Source organism: Thermobia domestica, chromosome 13 (genome assembly GCF_964235325.1).
Source record: "Thermobia domestica chromosome 13, izTheDome1.hap1.1, whole genome shotgun sequence".
NCBI lineage: Eukaryota > Metazoa > Arthropoda > Insecta > Zygentoma > Lepismatidae > Thermobia > Thermobia domestica.
The window spans coordinates 193,701,288-193,722,484 of NC_137466.1; the positions used below are offsets into that span (position 1 = coordinate 193,701,288).

The window sequence follows — 21,197 nt, forward strand, 5'->3', positions numbered from 1 at the left end:
CGCTTTTAACAATCAAAGAAAATCTCAGAATTTGACTGAAGCTGGAAATTACACCCATTCTCAACACCAACACGCTTTTAACAATCAAAGAAAATCTCAAAATTTGACTGAAGCTGGAAATTACACCCATTCTCAACACCAACACGCTTTTAACAATCAAAGAAAATCTCAGAATTTGACTGAAGCTGGAAATTACACCCATTCTCAACACCAACACGCTTTTAACAATCAAAGAAAATCTCAAAATTTGACTGAAGCTGGAAATTACACCCATTCTCAACACCAACACGCTTTTAACAATCAAAGAAAATCTCAAAATTTGACTGAAGCTGGAAATTACACCCATTCTCAACACCAACACGCTTTTAACAATCAAAGAAAATCTCAGAATTTGACTGAAGCTGGAAATTACACCCATTCTCAACACCAACACGCTTTTAACAATCAAAGAAAATCTCAAAATTTGACTGAAGCTGGAAATTACACCCATTCTCAACACCAACACGCTTTTAACAATCAAAGAAAATCTCAGAATTTGACTGAAGCTGGAAATTACACCCATTCTCAACACCAACACGCTTTTAACAATCAAAGAAAATCTCAAAATTTGACTGAAGCTGGAAATTACACCCATTCTCAACACCAACACGCTTTTAACAATCAAAGAAAATCTCAGAATTTGACTGAAGCTGGAAATTACACCCATTCTCAACCTTAACACGCTTTTAACAATCAAAGAAAGGCTCTCAAATACGTCAGATTTGTCAGTTGCAACAAGAATGAAAATAAATTATCGGATGATGGCAATTTTTGCTTACAATAGCACAAGTGTTACAATAAGTTTTCGATTTTGTCGCAGATAATACGTTTGGACACGATCCAAAATCTTGTTATGCGAACTATAGTTACGGTACATCTGGCAGCTCTGCAAACTATATGCAAAGGATACATATTATATATAATTCTGAAAATTACATAGAGAAGCTTGAAGTTAGGTAGGCAATTTTGAAGTTTAAAGTATCGTCTAGCACCCAGGCTATAGGCGACGTGGACCTACAGTTTGACGTGAAATCTGAACCACATGAGTTCCCATTGAGATTCAAAGCAGAGTAACCGTGTGAAAAACATGTACCCTAACAATGTAGCCCTGAAGTAACTCGAAGTATTAGTTAGAAATAGCTTATACAAGAATGCTAGTAGCTTTATCAAGTCTGTATATATCAGATATCTGATCAAGCATCAATTTCATTATTTTTCTGAATAATTATAAACTATAAATGATCATTTAACTATGATTCGAGTAAATCTCATTTCTTTCTAACACAATCATTTGCAGGTTTCTGGCGTCGAGGTTGTTTAATCGTAGAGCGTTCACCTGTGGCGTGTGGGGTCTCTGGTTCAATTCCAGCTCGTGCGAAGTTAACACCATGTGAATGTTTTTTCTCGGAGTTCTCGTATATCCTCCCACTTTTTTCTTTCAACTATATGATTCATTATCATCATCATCATCATCTGCTTTGCCCGGGGAGCATAATCGTGAGACGTTAAACTAGAAACATCATATCATTTAATTTCAATTTCAGATTCCATGAAATGGCATTTTCATGATATCAAAATGAAACACGACTACGAACAAATCAGTCCTTTCATGATGCAAATATGGGTGGATTAGAAGGTATAGCTCATAACTACGTACAGCACAGAGCTGGATTTAGGTTTGGTGGGGCCCTTTGTGTGTCCAAATAAACACAGGACCCTATATACAGAAATGAAGAAACTAGTGAAATTTTAGGGAGCAGGCTAGCAGAAGGGGCCCCATTACTTACATCATAGGGGCCTACACGAACGTAGCACTTTGGCTATAGGGCTGTGTAGATTTTATTTTATTATTTTACTTATATTTTGGAAATGTGTATTCATTTTTTCCTTTAATTTTGGGCGCCCCCAGGAGCGTGGGGCCCTGAGTTATAGCTTGTTTAGCTTATACGTAAATCCGGCACTGGTACAGCATACCGTCCTTTAGTTCTAAAATAACTCAATGATATGGAAAAATACTCGGCAATTGATGAGAGTTCAGTTGTGATTGTGCCACATATGGTGACTATTGTATGTACTTAGTCTATGAATATTACCATATAATTTTCATTACACACAAAAGTGCAACCACGTGAGGGTTTACCGGCCCCGGACCCCACTGAAACTTCGTAGCTCGAAATACATATATATATACTTTCTTAATAATACTATACTTGTTCGGCAAAGAACTGATTAATGACACGAATCCTGCTCGAGCAATGCTGTCAATTCTTCGTCTTGAAATTTTTTTGTCTGTCCAGCTCGCTCTTGGTTTGCCAAGCCGAAATCACCACTTCTAAACCGTGCAAACCACTTCTGACACGTTCGCTCAGCTAGAGCATGGTCACCATACACTTCCACCAAAATACGATGACTTTCAGTCGCACTTTTCTGCATGTTAAAGTAATGCAGCAGGACACCCCGCAAAAACACTTTATCAGGCACAAATTGCGCCATGTTTACTTAACTACAAACTGGTGTTGTTGACGCTTTAATCCACTGCCCTATACTACGAACGATACGCGATGACAGGGGTTTGCAACACATGTGTGGATACACGGAACTGTGGGACGCTCCGTTCGTTGCGCCATCTCTTGTCCACCCGCACGAATTAATTCCTAGACCAAATATTATTATTATTATTATTATTCAAACTTTTCTCTAAAATTTGTGAAGTACTTACAGCTAAAACTGTGTTGATGCGGGAGTGGCATCGTAACCTGAGACATGTGGTTATGTCTTGTTCCAACAGATTACAGGTTAACCATCTATTTCATTACTATCCTAAATAGTTAAACTCTAATTCATCATTTCATTAACAATTGGGAGCAAATCTATATAATTATAATGTAGGAACAAAATACTCTACTTGCGAATGTGTACAGATACCAGCAAAAGTATCTCCCCCCTCTTAAATGCTCTAATTCCATTACTTGGGGTCCAGGTCATTTGCAGTTGTGAAAAAGCCTGGATAGATCAAACCCGACTTACACGGAACTTTTTTCGGCACTCACAGAAGTTGGTAGAACTGATTCAGGTGTTTATGCAGCTAAAATTGTAAACTAGGTGACTAAAGAAACAGTTCTCCATTCTGAGATGAATCTCTATAGTTCGGATCGTGTTATCCAATGAACATCATATATTATTCTCAATATTGTTGTGCATGTAATGCATTATTTCGTTATATACTGCATAGTCAGAGAAATAAAAATACTGACCACGCACTTATCAGACAATGGTTGAAAGTAGATAAAAATACCAAATCTAGAACAACTGCTGAAAATAAGTTTGTAAATTATTGCCTCCATTGACTGACCTTCCCCAATTCTCCTCATTCCAACATATTTTTCTTTCTGCAGAGAAGAAGATCTGGCTTGTTACACTGAGTATGCATTGACATAAATTTTGAATCATTTTAAAAAGTTAGAACCTCGCCGGAATTTGAACCCGTGTCCGCTAAATAGAAGTTCAATGCGCTAACCACTTACCTACGGCGTCACTTCATCTTCCCCCTAAGCTAATAGCTAGATAAATCGTTACATGTAAGACTATACATTAGATAATAATGACCGTATAACGAGACGTTCCTTATGTGAGTGTCACAATCACTTACTCGAGATTTCCTCCTTTAACTTAAAAACAAGTTATATAGACCTTCGTGAATGAGGAAAACATCACGAAACGTTCTTCAAGTTAAGGCTACCTCATCGTTTTTAACGATGGTCCCGATTTATGTAACTATTCTTGCTCATCTTAACTTCTAATTTCCAAAGAAGAAGAAAAGACGGCAGACCTTATTTTCTCATCCTTTGAATTTTATCAACACGTATAGAAATAGAAAGTTCTATTTTTGTCTTCCGTAACTACTAGTTTATTTTCTTATCTTTGTATAAGGAATTTGTAATAGAGTGGTAAAGTATGGAACTCGTATGGCAGAGACCGAGGTTCGAATCCCGTCGTGGCAATTATTCTTTCTTTATTGCAAGATATAGTTTACGTAATTGGTATTGTAAATCTGTACATTACGTAATTGATATTATTATTATTATTATTATTATTATTATTAGCTACATATTTTATATTTTGTGAAGTTTTTGATTGAATTTCAAGTTTTTTTGTTAGTATGGAACGTATCTGAAATGTTGAATTGCTTAAAACATTAATATTTCTAGCAGTAGTAGAAGTTGTAGAAACTTACAAGCGATTGCTGGGAAACAATAACGTTTATGTTTTATCAGACCTATTTTTGACCCTTACTAACGATATACCTCCTTACGTATTCATCAAGTGTTCGCTAAACACGTTACGTTCCCAGACAGTACGAATCAAGATTGATACAGTTGGTGTGATCTTGTAGTTGTGTTTCACAGTTCACTTTTCTATTGCGAGTGCACTGAAGAAAGTCATTTCAACTACGGCAGAAAGGAACTGAATATTTTCCATGTCATCTTATATTGAAAGTATCAATGTTACAAATGATAAAAATTGCTTTAACCACCCAGCGGGAATTGAACCCACAACCAACAGGGTGTGAAATCAACGCTTATGAGACAACTGTGAGATATAGCTGTTTATTAACGGGGGAAAACTTGGTGTTCAGTGTCTTCAGCAAAGTCCACTCTTTTAAATTCCAATATTGTAAAACTCTCGTTTCCGTCATAATAAAATACAAAGAGTTATGTAGAAACAATACCCAAGAGAATTCAAATTTAAATTGTCAAAGTAAATTGTTGAAAATGAGTGATAGAATTATTTTTTTGTGGATTGTATTGCTGTATTTACACATGAGGAAGTTTAGCGCTCTGCTTGAACATCGAGGCTAAACGTTACGTGAAACTACAGTTTAAACGTATGTCTTAGAAAATGAAATCATTCCCTGCCATCTCGTTGCATAAGTTCGAAGCAGTGCATTTGTAGGCATCTTCGACGCATAGGCATCTCACCTTCACCCACTCTATGTAGTTCCTCGTTATGAAGTTTCCGCCATTGCCTATTCCCGTTCGTTCCTCTTATGTCCGAATGTTCATCTCAGGATGTTCTAAAATACTTTGTCTACGTTCTTCTCTCAGAGTAAGCGACCATGTTTCGCAACAATATAGCACTACAGGGATGCTTATCGTTTTATATATTTTAAGCTTTAAATTCCTCGACAGAATCCCTGACGACAAAAGATTTTGACCTGAATAAACCGGTATATATATAGGTCCATGAAGTGAAATCTGTAAGTTTTATATCTCACGGTTATGCCGGCTAGGCTAAAGGAGACGATTATATATATCTCTTCGGATATTTCTTTATAATTATATTATTTCATGAGCCATTAATATACATTGCAGATTGTCGAGTTCAACATTTTATCTAGTCTACTCGATATTGGAGAAATCAAAATCTCTAACCGTTGGCCCGTGAAGACGTGATGTATGGCCCGCGCACTCAAATGTACTTTTTGTACATATTTTCCGTTTATTGCGCTATTTTGTATGAACGTTTTTTCATGAAATGTAAAAAAGAAAACTTATAACGTAAGCAACTTGAAACTCTAGCAACCTCATGCCAAAAGCGTCGGTGGACCAGCGATGGACAATTAGCGACTTCTCGGCAAAAATTGAATATCCTGTAGCGACGATCCGCTGTAGCCCTACTTCCTTTCTGAAAATTATACCACCAGCGTCGGTGGACCAGCGATATTTTCAAAATTGTCACTTTTCCGTATAAATTGCAACATCATAAAATTTTAAGTTCATATTAACAATTTTTAAAATTCAGACAACTGCTGAACCTCAGATTTTGGTATTTAACTTTTACAAAAAGGTTGACACAGTTTTAAGAAAGTGATTTTGGAAAGACAGCTTTCAGTCTTTTAATTGTTGCCCGCAACATGATACCCAACTGCTCAAGTGGCCCGATGGGTTCGAAACAACAATAGACAATAGAAAGAGTAACTACAGTCTCTTTACTACAAATGTTCCAAAATATTGGTTAATCGGTTAACCGGTTTGATTACGATTTAAGTTTAAAAACCGAATGTGTTGGTTTATTTCAGAAACCCAACCATAATTGGTTCTGTTCGGTTTGAAACAGACACTGGATTGAACTTTTTGAGAATATCCTTATATACAGTATTTTGATACAAAGCTCGAACTACATGGAATAATTTCTTTTTAGATTAAGTAATTCTGGGTCTGCTATTTCAATTTTGAACGAAATTACGATTCTTCATGTCTTTCTCTTAATAACTAACTTTGGAAGAACACGTGAATGATCAATAGAAAATAGGACTATTTTTCGGTTCGATTTGGTATCGGTTAATCGCTTTAAAGCAGTTTGTATTTCAAACCGAAACTTCGGTTTACGATTCCTCTAACCGTCCAGGTCTACTAGCTTTGACCATTCTCTGGATTCGCGCCTCTCTCTCTCTCTCTCTCTCTCTCTCTATATATATATATATATATATATATATATATATATGTGTGTGTGTGTGTGTGTGTGTGTGCAAAAGTAAAATGTAACGAATACGGTCTCTCAATTGGTCAGGAATGCCCAAAATTGTTTTCAATCCATCGAGTCACTTGCCCAGTTGAGCATCAGGTTGCGGGTCACAATTAAAAAATGAAACCAGTGTCCTTCCAAAACTTACTTTCTCAAAAGCATGTGAAAGTTTTCGTAAATGTAAATACCATAATCTGAGGTTTAGCACTTGTCTCAATTTTAGAAGTTGTTAATATTAATTTAAAACTTTAGTCTGCTGAAATTTACATGAAAAAGTTTCAAATTTGAAAATATCCTTGTTTTAACATTTTTCCATAATGGACATCATTACAAATGTTATTTATTTCAAAATTATTTCAGGTTTCCTTGGGTCATAAAAGCAAATGGCTTGAGTTTTAGTTGTTTATATTAAGGAGCACTGATTGGCGAAATAAAAAAAACACCTCAATGATTTATCTCTACATACGATGTCTCCTTCATCGCCTCCGTGTGGCGAAGCCGGAAGAACACCTGCCTACTAATCGGAAGGTTGGTGGTTTGAGCCGACTCCGGAGCAATTTTTAGTGTTTTTTAAGACACTTTATTGTAAACAAATCATGCATATAGGTGATTTAACATATGGAGCAGTAATTTTGTGGTTCATTTGCGTTTTGTCGCACCTCTGCCGTTGGTGGTATAATTTTCAAATCAAAAGTGGGGCCACAGTGGATCGTCGCTGCACGGTATCCAATTTTTGCCGAGAGGTTGCTAGTTGCTCATCGCTGGTCCACCTACGCTTTGGGCATGAAGTAGCTTGAGTTTTAGGTTGTTTACATTTTAAGTTTTCATTTCCTACATTTCACAAAAAACGTCCATACAAAATAATGTAATAAACGGAAAATATGTATAAAAAGTACATTTGAGTGCGCGGGCCACATATGACGTCTTCGTGAGGCCAATGGTTAGAGATTTTGATTTCTCCATTATCGAGTAGACTGGATAAAATGTATAACTCCACAATCTGCAATGTGTATTAATGGCTCGTGAAAGAATATAATTATAAAGAAATACCCGAAGATATATATATATATATATATATATATATATATATATATATATATATATATATATATATATATAACTGCTCCTTTAGCCTAGTCGGCACAATCGTGAGACGTAAAACTTACAGATTTCATTTCATTTCCTTTTCGATTTAAACTGTAGTTTCACGTAATATTTAGCCTCGATGCTCAAGTAGGGCGTTAAACTTCCTCATGTCTAAATGCTGCAATGCCATCCACTAATACTACTTCTATCACTGATTTCCAACAATTGACGTTGACAATTTAGATCTTAATTCTTCTGATTATTGCTTCAATATAACACTTTAATTTATTATGGCCGAAATAAGAATTTTACATTGGAATTGTAAAACTGTGCAATTTGCTGAAGACACTTCAGCCAAGTTTTCCTCTTAATTAACAGCGATGTGTTAGTGTCATCCTTTTGGTCCTGGGTTCGATTCCCGCTGGGTAACTAAAAGAATTTTTTACCATTTGCAATGTTGATACTTCCAATGTATGATATCATGGAAAATATTCAATTTCTCACGGTCTCAGTGTTAAGACCATTTGATTGAGTTCACTCGCAATAGAATAGTGACCTATGAAACACGTCTACAAGATTACGTCAGCTGTATCAACCTTGATTCATACTGTCTGGGAACATAACGTGTTTGGCGAACACTTGATGAATACGTAAGGTATATCGTTAGTAAGGGTCAAAAATGGGTCTCATAAAACATAAACGTTATTGTTTCCCAGCAATTGCTTGTAAGTTTATACTACTTCTACTACTGCTAGAAATATTAATGTTTTAAGCAATTCAGCATTTCAGATACGTTCCATACTAAAAAAGAAGAAAAGACTTGAAATTCAATGAAAAACTTCATAAAATATAAAATATGTAGCCAATAATAATAATAATAATAATACGGGAATAACAGATCTAAAATACCAATTCAGGGGCGTCATTTCAGACTTTGCTTGAGGGGTGCAAGGGCACCATCGACACAAGACTTTCACGTTTTGTACTAGTATATTAGTAGACAATCAATTAAAGTATATGTATTCCTCAAAATCTTGGGGGGCAAATGCCCCCTCCTGCCCCCCATAAATGACGCCCCTGTACCAATTACGTAAACCATATCTTGCAATAAAGAAAAAATAATTGCCACGACGGGATTCTAACCTCGGTCTCTCCCATATAAGTTCCATACTTTACCACTCTATTACAAATTCCTCATGCAAAGATAAGAAAATAAACTAGTAGTTACGGAAGAAAAAAATAGAACTTTCAATTTCTACACATGTTGATACAATTCAAAGAATGAGAAAATAATGTTTGACGTCTTTTCTTCATTGGAAATTACAAGTTAAGGAAGGTGAGCAAGAATAGTTACGTAAATCGGGACCATCGTTAAAAACGATGAGGCAGCCTCAACTTGAAGAACGTTTCGTGATGTTTTCCTCATTCACGAGGGTCTATATAACTTGTTTTTAAGTTAAAGAAGGAAATCTCGAGTAAGTCAATGTGACACTCATATAAAGAACGTCTCCTTATAGAATCATTAGTATCTAGTGTATAGACTTACATGCAAAGATTTTAACTATCTAATAGTTCGAGTGAAAGCTGAAGTGATGCGATAGTTAAATGGTTAGCGCAATAAAGCTTGGCGGACCTGGGTTCAAATCCCGAACAGGTTGAAACTTTTTCAAAGGTTTCAATTTCAATACATATTCAGTGTGACAAGGATGATCTCTTCTCCAGAAAGAAAAAGACTTTGGAATGAGGAGAACGGGAGATGGTCTGTCAATGGAGGCAATTATTTACAAACTTATTTTCAATAATTGTTCTAGATTTGATATTTTCACCTACTTTCAAGCATTTTCTGATTCATGCGTGGTCAGTATTTTTTATTTCTTTGAACATACCGTACAGTATATAATGAAATAATACATTACATACACAATATTGAGATTAATATATGATGTTCATTAGAAAACACATTCTGAACCATAGAGATTCATCTCAGAATGGAGAAATGTTTCGTGCGTCATCTACTTACAATTTTACTTGCATAAAGACCTGACTCAGTGCTACCAACTGTTGTCAGTACCAAGAAAAGTTACGTGTAAGTTCGGTTGCGTCTGCCCAGGCGTTTTACAAACTGCAAATTATCTTGACCTCAAGTAGTGGAATTAGAGCTCTTAGGGGGAAGATACTTTTGCTGGTGGCTGTACAAGCATATCCTTGAAGATTCAATAAAATTGCGTTTTTGTTTAATTTAATCGTAGGTTAAATATTCCTTATTGGGGTACCACCCAAATCATCACTGCAAATTTTGGCAAGGCAAGGCGGGAAACTGTCAACCGATACAAGAACTTAACGTTTTTTAGTAGTACATTAGTACACAATTTATTAAAAAGGATATGTTTCTCAAATTGGGACGGGGGGGGGGCTATTATCCCTCTCTTCTTCCCTCAAGACAAACCTCATTAGCGAAGCACGTGGCAGCTGTCAGTGTAAGTAATATTATCCAATTTCAAGGTCCTGTCTACTGCATCAGTTGGAGAACTCTGAACTGAAGTTTCATTCGCAGTGAAGTACGCATGCCAGAAAAGCTTCACATACCCCGAGGGTACGATACGACCATTAATTCGAAAAGAAGACGAGGATATAGTCCAAAAGGAATCTCATCCGTTGATATCAAAAAAGCTCTGTATAAAGGTTATGTATCTCATAAACTGTCACATCGCACTCCTAGCAACACTTCTAAAGTTTTTCGATTTTTGTTACGCGAGAAGATCAAATGACACACGTCAAATTCTTGTCAATTCTACCTGGATATTTTACTTATTGGATGTTCTCATTCTAACTGCGGCTAATTCGTCTGCTTATTACAACTGAGTTTATTCTTGTAGTGTATGTATATTCATTGTCCTTTGCAAAGTCAATACATGGATCTCTCTTTCTTATGTTGCTACAATCATTCTACAGGGACTACCTAGGGTTGCCAACTCTGCAAAATAAAAAAAGCCGGCACTCCCTCAAAATTCCCTATGATATAGGTCTAAAAGTGTGAAGTATCTCTGTTCGGATCCCCCCCCCCTCCCATAGGAAGGAAAATACTATCGTGAATAAAAGTGCATTAGCACCTGTATTTTGCATATCCTTAGTACATTGACTAATACGCTTAATAGATACATTATGCTATAAATGAAAAACTGAAATCGGCATTGATCATTTTATTGTATTTACCAGTAACTGCCACTTCTTTAAAATTACCGAAACAGATTAACAAAGGTATATTGATTTTTAGTACGCGACAATTTTGGATTTGGAAAATGAAATTTATTCTTTAAACTTATACTTTAGCTACAGGAAATTGCTTTAAGAAGTCTTTTTTTAGTCTCAATAAATGTATAAAATTGCTTACAAATAAATTTGATTTTTTTTCCTGATACAGTCCTTGTCTTCACTTTAAAATTATCTAAAAAGATTAACAAAATATATTAATCGTTGATAGATGGTGAAATGTGACAGTTTTGGATTTACAGAATGAAAGTTACTTTTTAAATCTATACTTTGAACTAGATGAAATTGCTTCTAACTACATACAAATTCGAAAAAGCCGGTCATGAAGGGACTGGTAAGAGGTTCGTATCGGTCAGGGGACTTTAATCAAAATCTGGGGGTAAAAGTGAGGGGGGACGCCGTCCTCCCGCTTCCAAAAAATATCCGTGGTGTCCCCCACTTTCCAAAAAAAAAAAATCACACTGGGCAAAGATTGGCACGGGAGACGGCGTGACGTCATGCATGCCCCTATCTTTTCAGGTCCACTTTTACCCCTGATCAAAATAACAGCAATATACTATATCCATGAAAAACCGGCCAATTGGCAACCCTAGAACTACCGTACCTACCGTATAAATATTATCCGTTATAGGTTGTTACATGAAAAGAAGTGAAATTGGTAGTTTATCAATGAGTAAAGCTAAACTTAGATCATTCCTTTAAATCTGAAAAAAAAAACTACAGTGAAACATCGGAATAACAGGCACCAATGGTATATGATCATTTTAATGAGAAGTGTCCGTTACTAAAGGGTTATCACAAATTTAGACTATCATAGTTCTTGGGGTATACAATAAATACGTTAGTCATAAAAAAAATTAAATATTAGCTAATATGAAAATACTGTATGTACAGTTGAATTACTGTGGGTGTCTGAAAGCGAATGAGATTATAAATATCTGTTTGAAATTTTATCATAAAACAAATGATGTTTGCTCCTCTATCTTTTGAAATTGCAAGGAATTTGTTACAATAGAGAGAAATTCCACAAAGAATTCTTGGGCACAGGCGCGCACCTAGAAATTTTTGTTTAGAGGGGTCCAAACTTTGGAGGGAATCATTATGTTTATGTAGTACCTTAAATTTATGTAGTATTGAACGGGTATTATTCTGCACTCGAAAAGACGATATGCGATATGTAATTTTAAAACACTTCCACCTATATTTTCATTTTTTAAAAATGATAGAACTATATTGTTTTTATAAAAGAAAGAGTACAGATGAAGTGTAAGATCAAATTTTCATGCTACATCAATCATTTGCCTGTTAAAGAATCATAGGAAAAGTGTAAAAATGTATATCGAGATAGGATGTGTTTTGGGTGTCCGGAACAGTTGGAACCCCGTTGGTGCACCCCTAGTTGGCATTCGGCTAGCTTTCAACGATTGTCTCTACTCATTCGAGATGCCCACAAGAAAGCAAATTATTGTCGACAGAGAGAAGAAAACTGTGAATTCAGCTTTAAACTACGTGATTATAATAGTTAGTGGTTTATCAAGTCACTGACTTACCACAAAACAGTTTGTGGGGAAGAGATTTTCTGTCTACTATACTTTGTGCAGTTTATTTTCAAACTACAGAAAGTACTTTTTTGAATGCTAAATACGTATAGAGGATAATTTCTGTCCACCATGAGAAGGTTACTAAACGCTGGAAAGAAAAAAGAAGAAGAAAAAAACAGGACTGATTGTCCGTGTTCGTATTTGAGAGTGACAGTAAAAAGAAAGTTCTTCCCGTAATAATAGACATATCAGCGACAGAAAAATATGTCCGTATCATGGAGGCATCCGTTAACGGAGGATTCAATGTACTCAGTGGCATGTTTATGATTTTGTTTCGGGCTGGGGGGAGGGGCTTGGCTAACTTTGTTCCTGGAAATGTGAAAATTCTGCAAGATATTTCATTTACTTTAATATAGTAAATACAATTTCGAGGGGAGCCTTTAGCCCAGAAGCCCTCCTTTACATACACCACTGAATGTACTAAATTTCTAATTAGAGTATTAAAAAGAAGAATAGCTGGGTCGAATTAAAAACCAATATTGAAGGTAATTATACAGAGGGAAAGAAACTGATTCGCGCAGTATGTATTTATGCATAACCTATCATGGACCTATATATATATATATACCGGTTTATTCAGGTCAAAATCTTTTGTCGTCGGGAATTCTGTCGAGGAATTTAAAGCTTAAAATGTATATAAAACGATAAACATCCCTGTAGTGCTATATGGTTGCGAAACATGGTCGCTTACTCTGAGAGAAGAAAGTAGACTAAAACTATTTGAGAACAAACTATTTGAGAACAACATCCTGAGACAAACATTCGGACACAAGAGGAACGGGAATAGGCAATGACGGAAACTTCATAACGAGGAACTACATAGAGTGGGTGAAAGTGAGATGCCTATGCGTCGAAGATGCCTACAAATGCACTGCTTGGAACTTATGCAACGAGATGGCAGGGGAATGCCCGCAGCGGAGAGAGAATTGTATGTCTGTTATTTTGCCAAAACCACAAGGTAATTGAAGTAGTGTGTGAACGAAGAGAAGAAAAAAGTGAGATATGCACCCTTTGTTATTGCTTAAAATGGTAGATGAAGTGCACATAAGTCATGGTTAATAAGTAGCTATTAAAGTTATTATTCTGAAATTGCGCAGGAAACGTGAAGACAGATTATGCCATGAACTGATATGAGTCAAATGCAGTTGGCGGCACATGACGTGTAGATAAGGGATTAGACATCTTGAACCGCTGAATGAGATGGTTGCCTAAAAAGTGCGGTGCAAGATGCCTATAACGTTTGATTTGCATGCTGTAGCACAAGATGCCCAGGACAGCAGAAAATGCAAGAGAAATATGTGGATACCTGCAGATTGATACAAATGTAAAAGCTAAGATAACAGTTGCTTTTCTCATTCGATATACACGATTATACTGCTGTCATAGTGACTAAGTATGCCCCTTTTTGTCTTTGCAGATAATTTCACGGATATATCAACGAATGTCTCAACGAGCGGAGTGGTCGGGAGAAAGATTGGAATTCGCAGTAGAACAAATACGAACAGGAGGGATGAATGCATTCCAGTCATCACAATTCTACCAAATTCCATTGATGTCGATGAAACCGTCTCCAGATCAACGCACGTGTAGAACACGTTATTGGTGTTAAACAGTCTCCAACGAAGCAAGTTACGTCTGGCGAAAAGGATGAGACCATTTCTGTCATCATATCTTGCAGAGCAGAAGATGTCTTTCTGCCTCCTACATGCATTTTTAAAGGTAAGAACAAAAAGCAGGAGTGGGCAGACTATGCCCAATGGTGCAACCATAATAACGAATCAAAACTCTGCATACGTCAATTCTGACATTTTCATGACCTGGTTACAGCAGCACTTCATTTCATGTAGACCTGCGCAGACCGGGAAGGTATTACTCATTCTTGACGGCCACGCTTCCCACTGTACAAACCCATATATATATATATAAACTCTACTGATGCTGAAGACATCTCCTGACTAGCTTTCACATGAAGATACGCCAACAAACTCTGCTTCTTCTGACCGCTCTTCAACCAATGTAGAGTTGACTGCTGCAATTCAAACGTCTCCGCAAGTATCTTTCAATGATATTTATCCTCTATCAGATCTCGTACCAAGGAACGTCCGATGTAAATGACAGGCGTCTGTATTGAATTTGGATGTTCCGGACACGTCTGCGAAATAATTTTCCACCAAAACCACCAACAGCACGGAAAGAAGGAAAAGTACTTATGCTGCACAATCGGATAACTATTGCTGTGTTTGTGGGTTGTATTATTTTGATCCAGATAGTCCTAAAGTGGATTGGATAAGGTGAATTCCTGTCAGAAATGGTTTCATGCTACATGTTCTTAAGATCCTGCTAAGTGCTCTAGTTGTTTAATCGTACAGGCTAAGGAAATCCTAGACCCTACTTGTTTTTGCATACAGGTTAACGAGCAGATAAGGTTGTGCTCCTGTCACACTATGTTTCAAAATAATACACCACATTACGTTTACAAGTACCTGTTTGTACGTTATAGTTCCCTGAACATTTCTAGTGCCTAACTGTTTAACATTCCTGACATTGTATTCATTGTCCAAATGTTTATTGTAGTTTCCGGTATTGCCTTAATGTTTATTTAACCTATTATAACTGTATCAAAATTACTTTGCTTTCATATTAAAGGTGCGATTTTCTTTATGTTTGATGGTTTTTCCTATAGTGTGTTGCCTGTCGTATTATTTGCACGCATTCTACATAATTTATTTATCTACATTAGATTAAGCCGCATTCAGTATTGTAAGGATACATAATATATTATACTACACAATAAAAAAAAAATCGTTTTATTTCCCAACGTTACGGTAATAGCCATGCCAAAATGTGTGGCATCTTACCCACATGAAATAGGCATCTTACACCGACAGTGCGGGAAAGATGCCTAATTGGCGATGTTTACTTATCCGCTTTTCTACACCTTACCGTAGACCGTCACACAGGGTCTGGCGAAAGGACTAAACTACTTATCCTGTAAGTGTCAGTCTTCAAGTCGTATTTTTCTGTTTGCTATTGTCTTATGATTAAAAACTATGGCATCTTCCCCCCACCAACTCTAATTTATACCGTTTACCAAACATTATTAAGGACATAAAGTCTAGGTGGCTGAGGTAAGCAGGTGATATACTCAGAATGGAAGGAAAGTGGGAACATTTTCAAAGTTTTGATTGAAAGTTCAACCGGAAACGACCATTAGGAAGTCCTATGCGCAGATGGGAGGGCAATATTAAGATGGATCTCGCAGAAATAGGAATCCAAAATAGAAACTGGATCAGTATATATACAAACACAGAGATAATTTTTTTCAACTTCCATAAAGGATTAGTCACTTGTCTGTCACTTTTTTACACCAGTATTTATTGATATTGTGGGACGCGGTATTTTTAATAGCTCGGGGCGGCAAGGATGTTAAAATATGAACCTGCATTCGGGTATTGTTTGAGAAGACATTGTATGGTAAAGGACAGGACAGAAGGCATAGTGGACGAAAAACTAGGGGAGGGAAGAAAAGAGACCACAGTTGACGAGTGGTATTAAAGTGGATACAACCGAAAACAAAAGCTGAGGTTCGCAGTCAGGGTTCCCAAAGGTCCCAGATTTTAAGGGACAGTCCCTTATTTTATGATTTTGTCCCGTGTCCCGGGAAGCTTCGATACGGGACGGTAAAAATCCCGTATTTTTGTCCAAATGGCAAAATCCCCTGTATGTTTTAAGATCAATGGTTCTAAATCACAAACTCCAATTTACCGACTTATCGGCTGTTGTTGAACAGTTAAAACTTGAAGACAAGGTATCATTAGACAACTTACATGACAAATTTTCTTCAGTAGAAGACTTTATTGATATCTTGGTGGCGGAAAAGGACATAAATATGGGCAGTAAATGACAAATCGTACCGTATTTCAGAAAAGGTCTGAGTTGCTACATTTATTTAAGGTCGTCTCCTTTTTTCTAAGCATCCCATCGTCAAATTCATTTGTGGAAAAAGTTTTCTCATACAGGAATTTGAAATGGACTGACACAAGAAATAGGTGTTCTGACCAGTTGATGAAAGCTGAACTTATAATAGCAATCAACTCTTCACCTTTAAGCTGTAATGAGTTTATCAACAACTTAAAGAAAAATCAAACTTGAAAAAGTTCATAAGTGCAGTTAAGTTAAGCGTGGAGTATGATTTTTTGAAGAAAGTTTAAGTAACCAAAATCCATTGTTTTAAAAGTAAGATTTACCTATTTTTTTTCTTTCTATAATATCTCTTTGTATTAGTTCATACTTTTGTATTTCTTTCAGTCTTTTTATTTGATGCCTGGCTCATTTCTTTTTACCACTGTATCATGTTTCTCAAAACCGTTCCCGTGATAGCCCTACTTATTGAAACTCATCAGCCTATCCCTTATTTTGACTAATTGTATTTTTGCAATCCTGTTCGTAGTACATGGAAACTTGTCACGTTTCGACCAGTAATGAAAGGGTAATTAAAAATTATGGTACTTAAACTCCATCATACGTGCCTAAGCCACCTATCAAAATTCGCCTTTATATAGTGCTGCCAAAATGTCTTGAGCCGTGGCAAAAATGTGAACTAAAGCTCGACCATCCACGGTTGAACTAATAAGGGTTCAGCTGCTACTATGCGAGAGAGCCTTGCAGCCATCCACACCAAAGGGAATGGAATTCCTTCAGCCAATAGCAGCGCTTGAAACGGAAGATCAGGTATCAAGTCCATGTGGTATATCTATACACAGAGAGACTTTTGTTTTAACGTGAAATTAATTATTGAATACGAAAACATCTACTTACCTAACGTCCAGTAGTTTCCTTTCCTTTCTCCACCACCCTCTCGTGGAACTTTGACGAAACACTCATTGAGAGAGAGATTATGCCGTATGGAGTTCTGCCAACCCTTTTTATTCCTTTCGAAATACGGGAATTTAGTGGTGATGTAAGCGTAAATCTCGGATAGCGTTGCTCTTTTCTGTGGACTGTTCTGAATGGCCATTGCGATAAGGGCGACGTACGAGAACGGGGGTTTGGAATTGGGGTCGGAAGATACGGCGCTATCCTTACTGGAATTCTTCTGTTCATCGCTAGTGGACGTCGACACTTGTTGTTGTTGTTGTTGTTGTGATTCCTGGCCTCCTCGACTGGGGCTTTGTTCCACTTTAATAGGCGCCAACGGGGGTGGGTCCGCTTCTGTGTGTGAAGTGAATGATGGAACTGAAAAAAAAATAAAATAAAAACATACTAAATAAGTACGGCACATCATTAAAATAGGATGTTCGTAAGAAGATTAAGTGTAAGTTTAAACTAATTTCTTAAAAAATAATTTCTTCGAGGAAGTTACAGAAACAAGCGTCTAAAGTTAGCTAACATATTACACTTGCTTTTTCTGTCCAAGGATTTATGTGGTTTGTGCTTCTTTCCCTTGAAGTTGGTTAAAAGAGACAAGTTTTGCCGATAGATGGCACTACAGCCTTTGTATCTCTCCCATGTATTTTTTTACCTTTCACGAAAATTCACGATTTCTCTTACAAATTTCAACCTAGTACATACTTCAAATTTTTAGGAAAAGAACTTCATAATTTATCGAAGGCAATAATCCGTGCCGATTTTTTTATTTAGAATTTTCTTCATTGTTGAAAGGCTTGATTCTTGAAATGGATATCCAGACCTTTAAGAATGGAACTGTTTCAACAATGAAGAAAATTCTAAATAAGAAATCGGCACGGATTGTTCCCTTTAATAGGTTATGAAGTTCCTTCTCTAAAAATTTGAAGTCTCTAGGTTGAAATTTGTAAGAGAAATTGCAAATTTTCGTGAAAGGTAAAAAAATGCATGGGAGAGATACGAAGACTGTAGTGACATCTATCGGCGAAACTTGTCCCTTTACACTAACCTTAAGTTTCAATGATATTCTTGTAGCCAGTGCTGCAGTCCTAAAATTTTCAGAAGGTATACGCTGATTTGTGATCATCTATCATTATCATAAAAGACATTGAAGGCATTTTTTAATGAACAATTTAAATCGTATGTATTAATTAATTCAATATAAAGAATATGTCACTGTTTTATAGTCTAAATGCATTTCATGCTATTTTGTTGACACTCTGTACTTAAATCACACCATTAATAACAAATGGGTGTAGGTATGGAGAAGGAACCAACTCACTCCGAGAAGGAACAGAAAAAATAGCGCTGTTTTTTTTTTTTTTTTTTCATGACCCATATATTTGAACACTTGCTAATATAAGAGGAAAATGGTGATATAGTCACTTTATCATTAGAGTCATGGCCCTATTAAACAAATAAATAAATAAACGAAACTATACACTTTGAATCATAATATACACTCTAATGACTAAGACTTAGCAGAGGGTATATGGCATGTACCACTGTGTACCCTCGACTACAGCCCTGCTTGTAGCGTACAATTTTAAGTACATCGAAAAATAAAACAAGTACGACAGCATGGCCACCTGACTTCAATCTCTAAATTTTGAAGTATATGACGCGAAAAACTCGGCGAAATCTGAACCATTTACCGGAAAGGATAACTATTTCTACTCGAATCCTCATACGTCAAATACACTTCAAAAAAACATGATGGAACGTTTGAGAAATTTCATTTAAAATGGCGTTTGGACATTTAAAATACGTATATTTCGCATTAAGATAATATGATGTTTCATAATTAAAAAGAAAAAGAAAGTTTCAATTCATCTTGAAAGAGTGCAACTAAGTTTAATGCAAGTGAGAAAAATTTTCTTGCTTCACTGATTTCAACAAAATATTATTCTGACCTTTGAATGCACCAAAAGAATTATCAATATTGGCAAATTTGATAGTGTGAAAATTTATTTATTTTGCCTGGAGATTTATTTTGCTTCAGAAAGAATTAAAAGTTGACTTCAATACAACATTTCTTCTCATCATTTGACTCTAGTTAGTATGGGAGAACGTAAAATTGAAATTTTAAAATTTGATTTTAAACAAACAAACATTATGCATAAATTATGAAATGAAGTCTTTTAGTTTAACGTTCCCCAAATATGTCCTTTAGACTAACTGAGATTATGATTAAGGCAAGTGAATGATGATGGGAGAATTGGTGGTATGAGGATGTAGGAGGCAACGGGAGTACCCTGACAAAACCTATAGATAAGATGTCGCCTTCCACAAACTTACTTGGAAGGGAATCGAACCAGGGACCCCATCCTCTACTACTGAGGTGAGCGCTCTACCACTGAGCCCCGTGTCCCCTGTGTATACAGTAATTTCAAGACAAAATAAAGAATATCAAATCTTCGGAAAATAAGTCACCTAAAATCTAGAAAATGCATTTAAATGGAAAATTAATTACAACTAGCGAAGCAGCATATACGTAATGTTGGGAGTATCTGTGTCACAGTTCGCAGAACATAAACAAAAGATACAATCTGTTAGTTAACAGTATATATATATTTTTTACATATACAGTACAGAAATAAACAAACTATAACTTGTGGTTGAATAAAAAAATCCTAATTAATACTGGCAACGATTGACATACTTGTTACATTCATAAAAATTATATTTTCTTCCGATTTTCTCAAAAAACCACACATAAGAATTTAACCTAAAACATTTCATTTCGTTCAACTTGTTAAGGATGGCCAATTCCGGAATGTTTAATTTCCGGAATCCGGAAAGTAAAATAAAAAAATCCAATTTCCAAAAAAAATTTTGAAATTAAAAAAATTAAGGAATCAGAAAAATTCCGGAAAGTGGTATTTTCCGACTTTCCGGAATCCGGAAAATTTTGGTCATTCCTAACTATTTATCGACTTATACATATATATCAAGTTTGGACTAGTGTAAAATTTCAGGAAATTTTGAACCGGCTGGTAAAAAAACAAAAAAGTTTTGTTTTTCAGTTTCTTTCCGGAAACTTTGGAAAAATAACAAAAATCTTTGTATTAAGTTAGTTTTAGTAGTAATGGAACCTTTTTTCTCTCCAACGCGTGAAAAATTTAAATTAAAAAATTTCAATATATGAATAGTTAAAAAAGAATTCGAAAATAAAACTGTTGTAATTATCCTTGAAAATTAATAGTCTGCACTCATGTCCTTTATGTGCCTCTTAGTCGTTTACTCCTGGTTGTGCATTAATCACAGAACTTTTACAATTGCATACACATCTACCATCATGAAGCGTTTCTGTTGCAACAAATAGGGCTCTTGAATGAGCTGAGTTTTTAATGTGCTCTTTGTTCTGGTGAAATTTTGTTAATTTTAACCAAATTACTTCTTAGAAGAAAGAGCAGTAGGCAAATTTCACTAATACTCATGCACTAAGACATATAATTACTATTATTTAATATTCAAATACATACTTTAATATAAATTTTATGTACAAAATTTTGTATGTACACAAATACTTGTTTTCCAGTGCGACAAATTATCTACATATATAAAATTGTAACTTAACAACTCCTGAATCACCAGACTGATCTCGATAAAAATTTTCGACATACAGCGGGTCTGGGATGGATTTTATCATTTCACTTTGAAAGTGCAACTTGGAGGAAGGAAGTGGGATATATATTGAAAATTACCGATCTTAGTGTTCAATTTACAGTTTTAGGAATTGCTGAGATGAACAGTGACATTTTCGATAAA

The 21,197-nt window shown here is 35.8% G+C and overlaps 1 protein-coding gene across 6 annotated transcripts in view; it reads right to left on the reverse strand.

Moving 5' to 3' along the window:
- LOC145668910 (uncharacterized) overlaps nt 1–21,197 on the reverse strand; it is a 399,698-nt gene that overhangs the window by 83,464 nt on the left and 295,037 nt on the right. For all 6 annotated transcript variants that reach the window (XM_081737188.1, XM_081737189.1, XM_081737187.1 and 3 more), the window contains exon 3: nt 17,340–17,756. In XM_081737188.1, the coding sequence (XP_081593314.1) occupies nt 17,340–17,756 (417 nt within the window). The remainder of the gene's footprint in view (nt 1–17,339; nt 17,757–21,197) is intronic.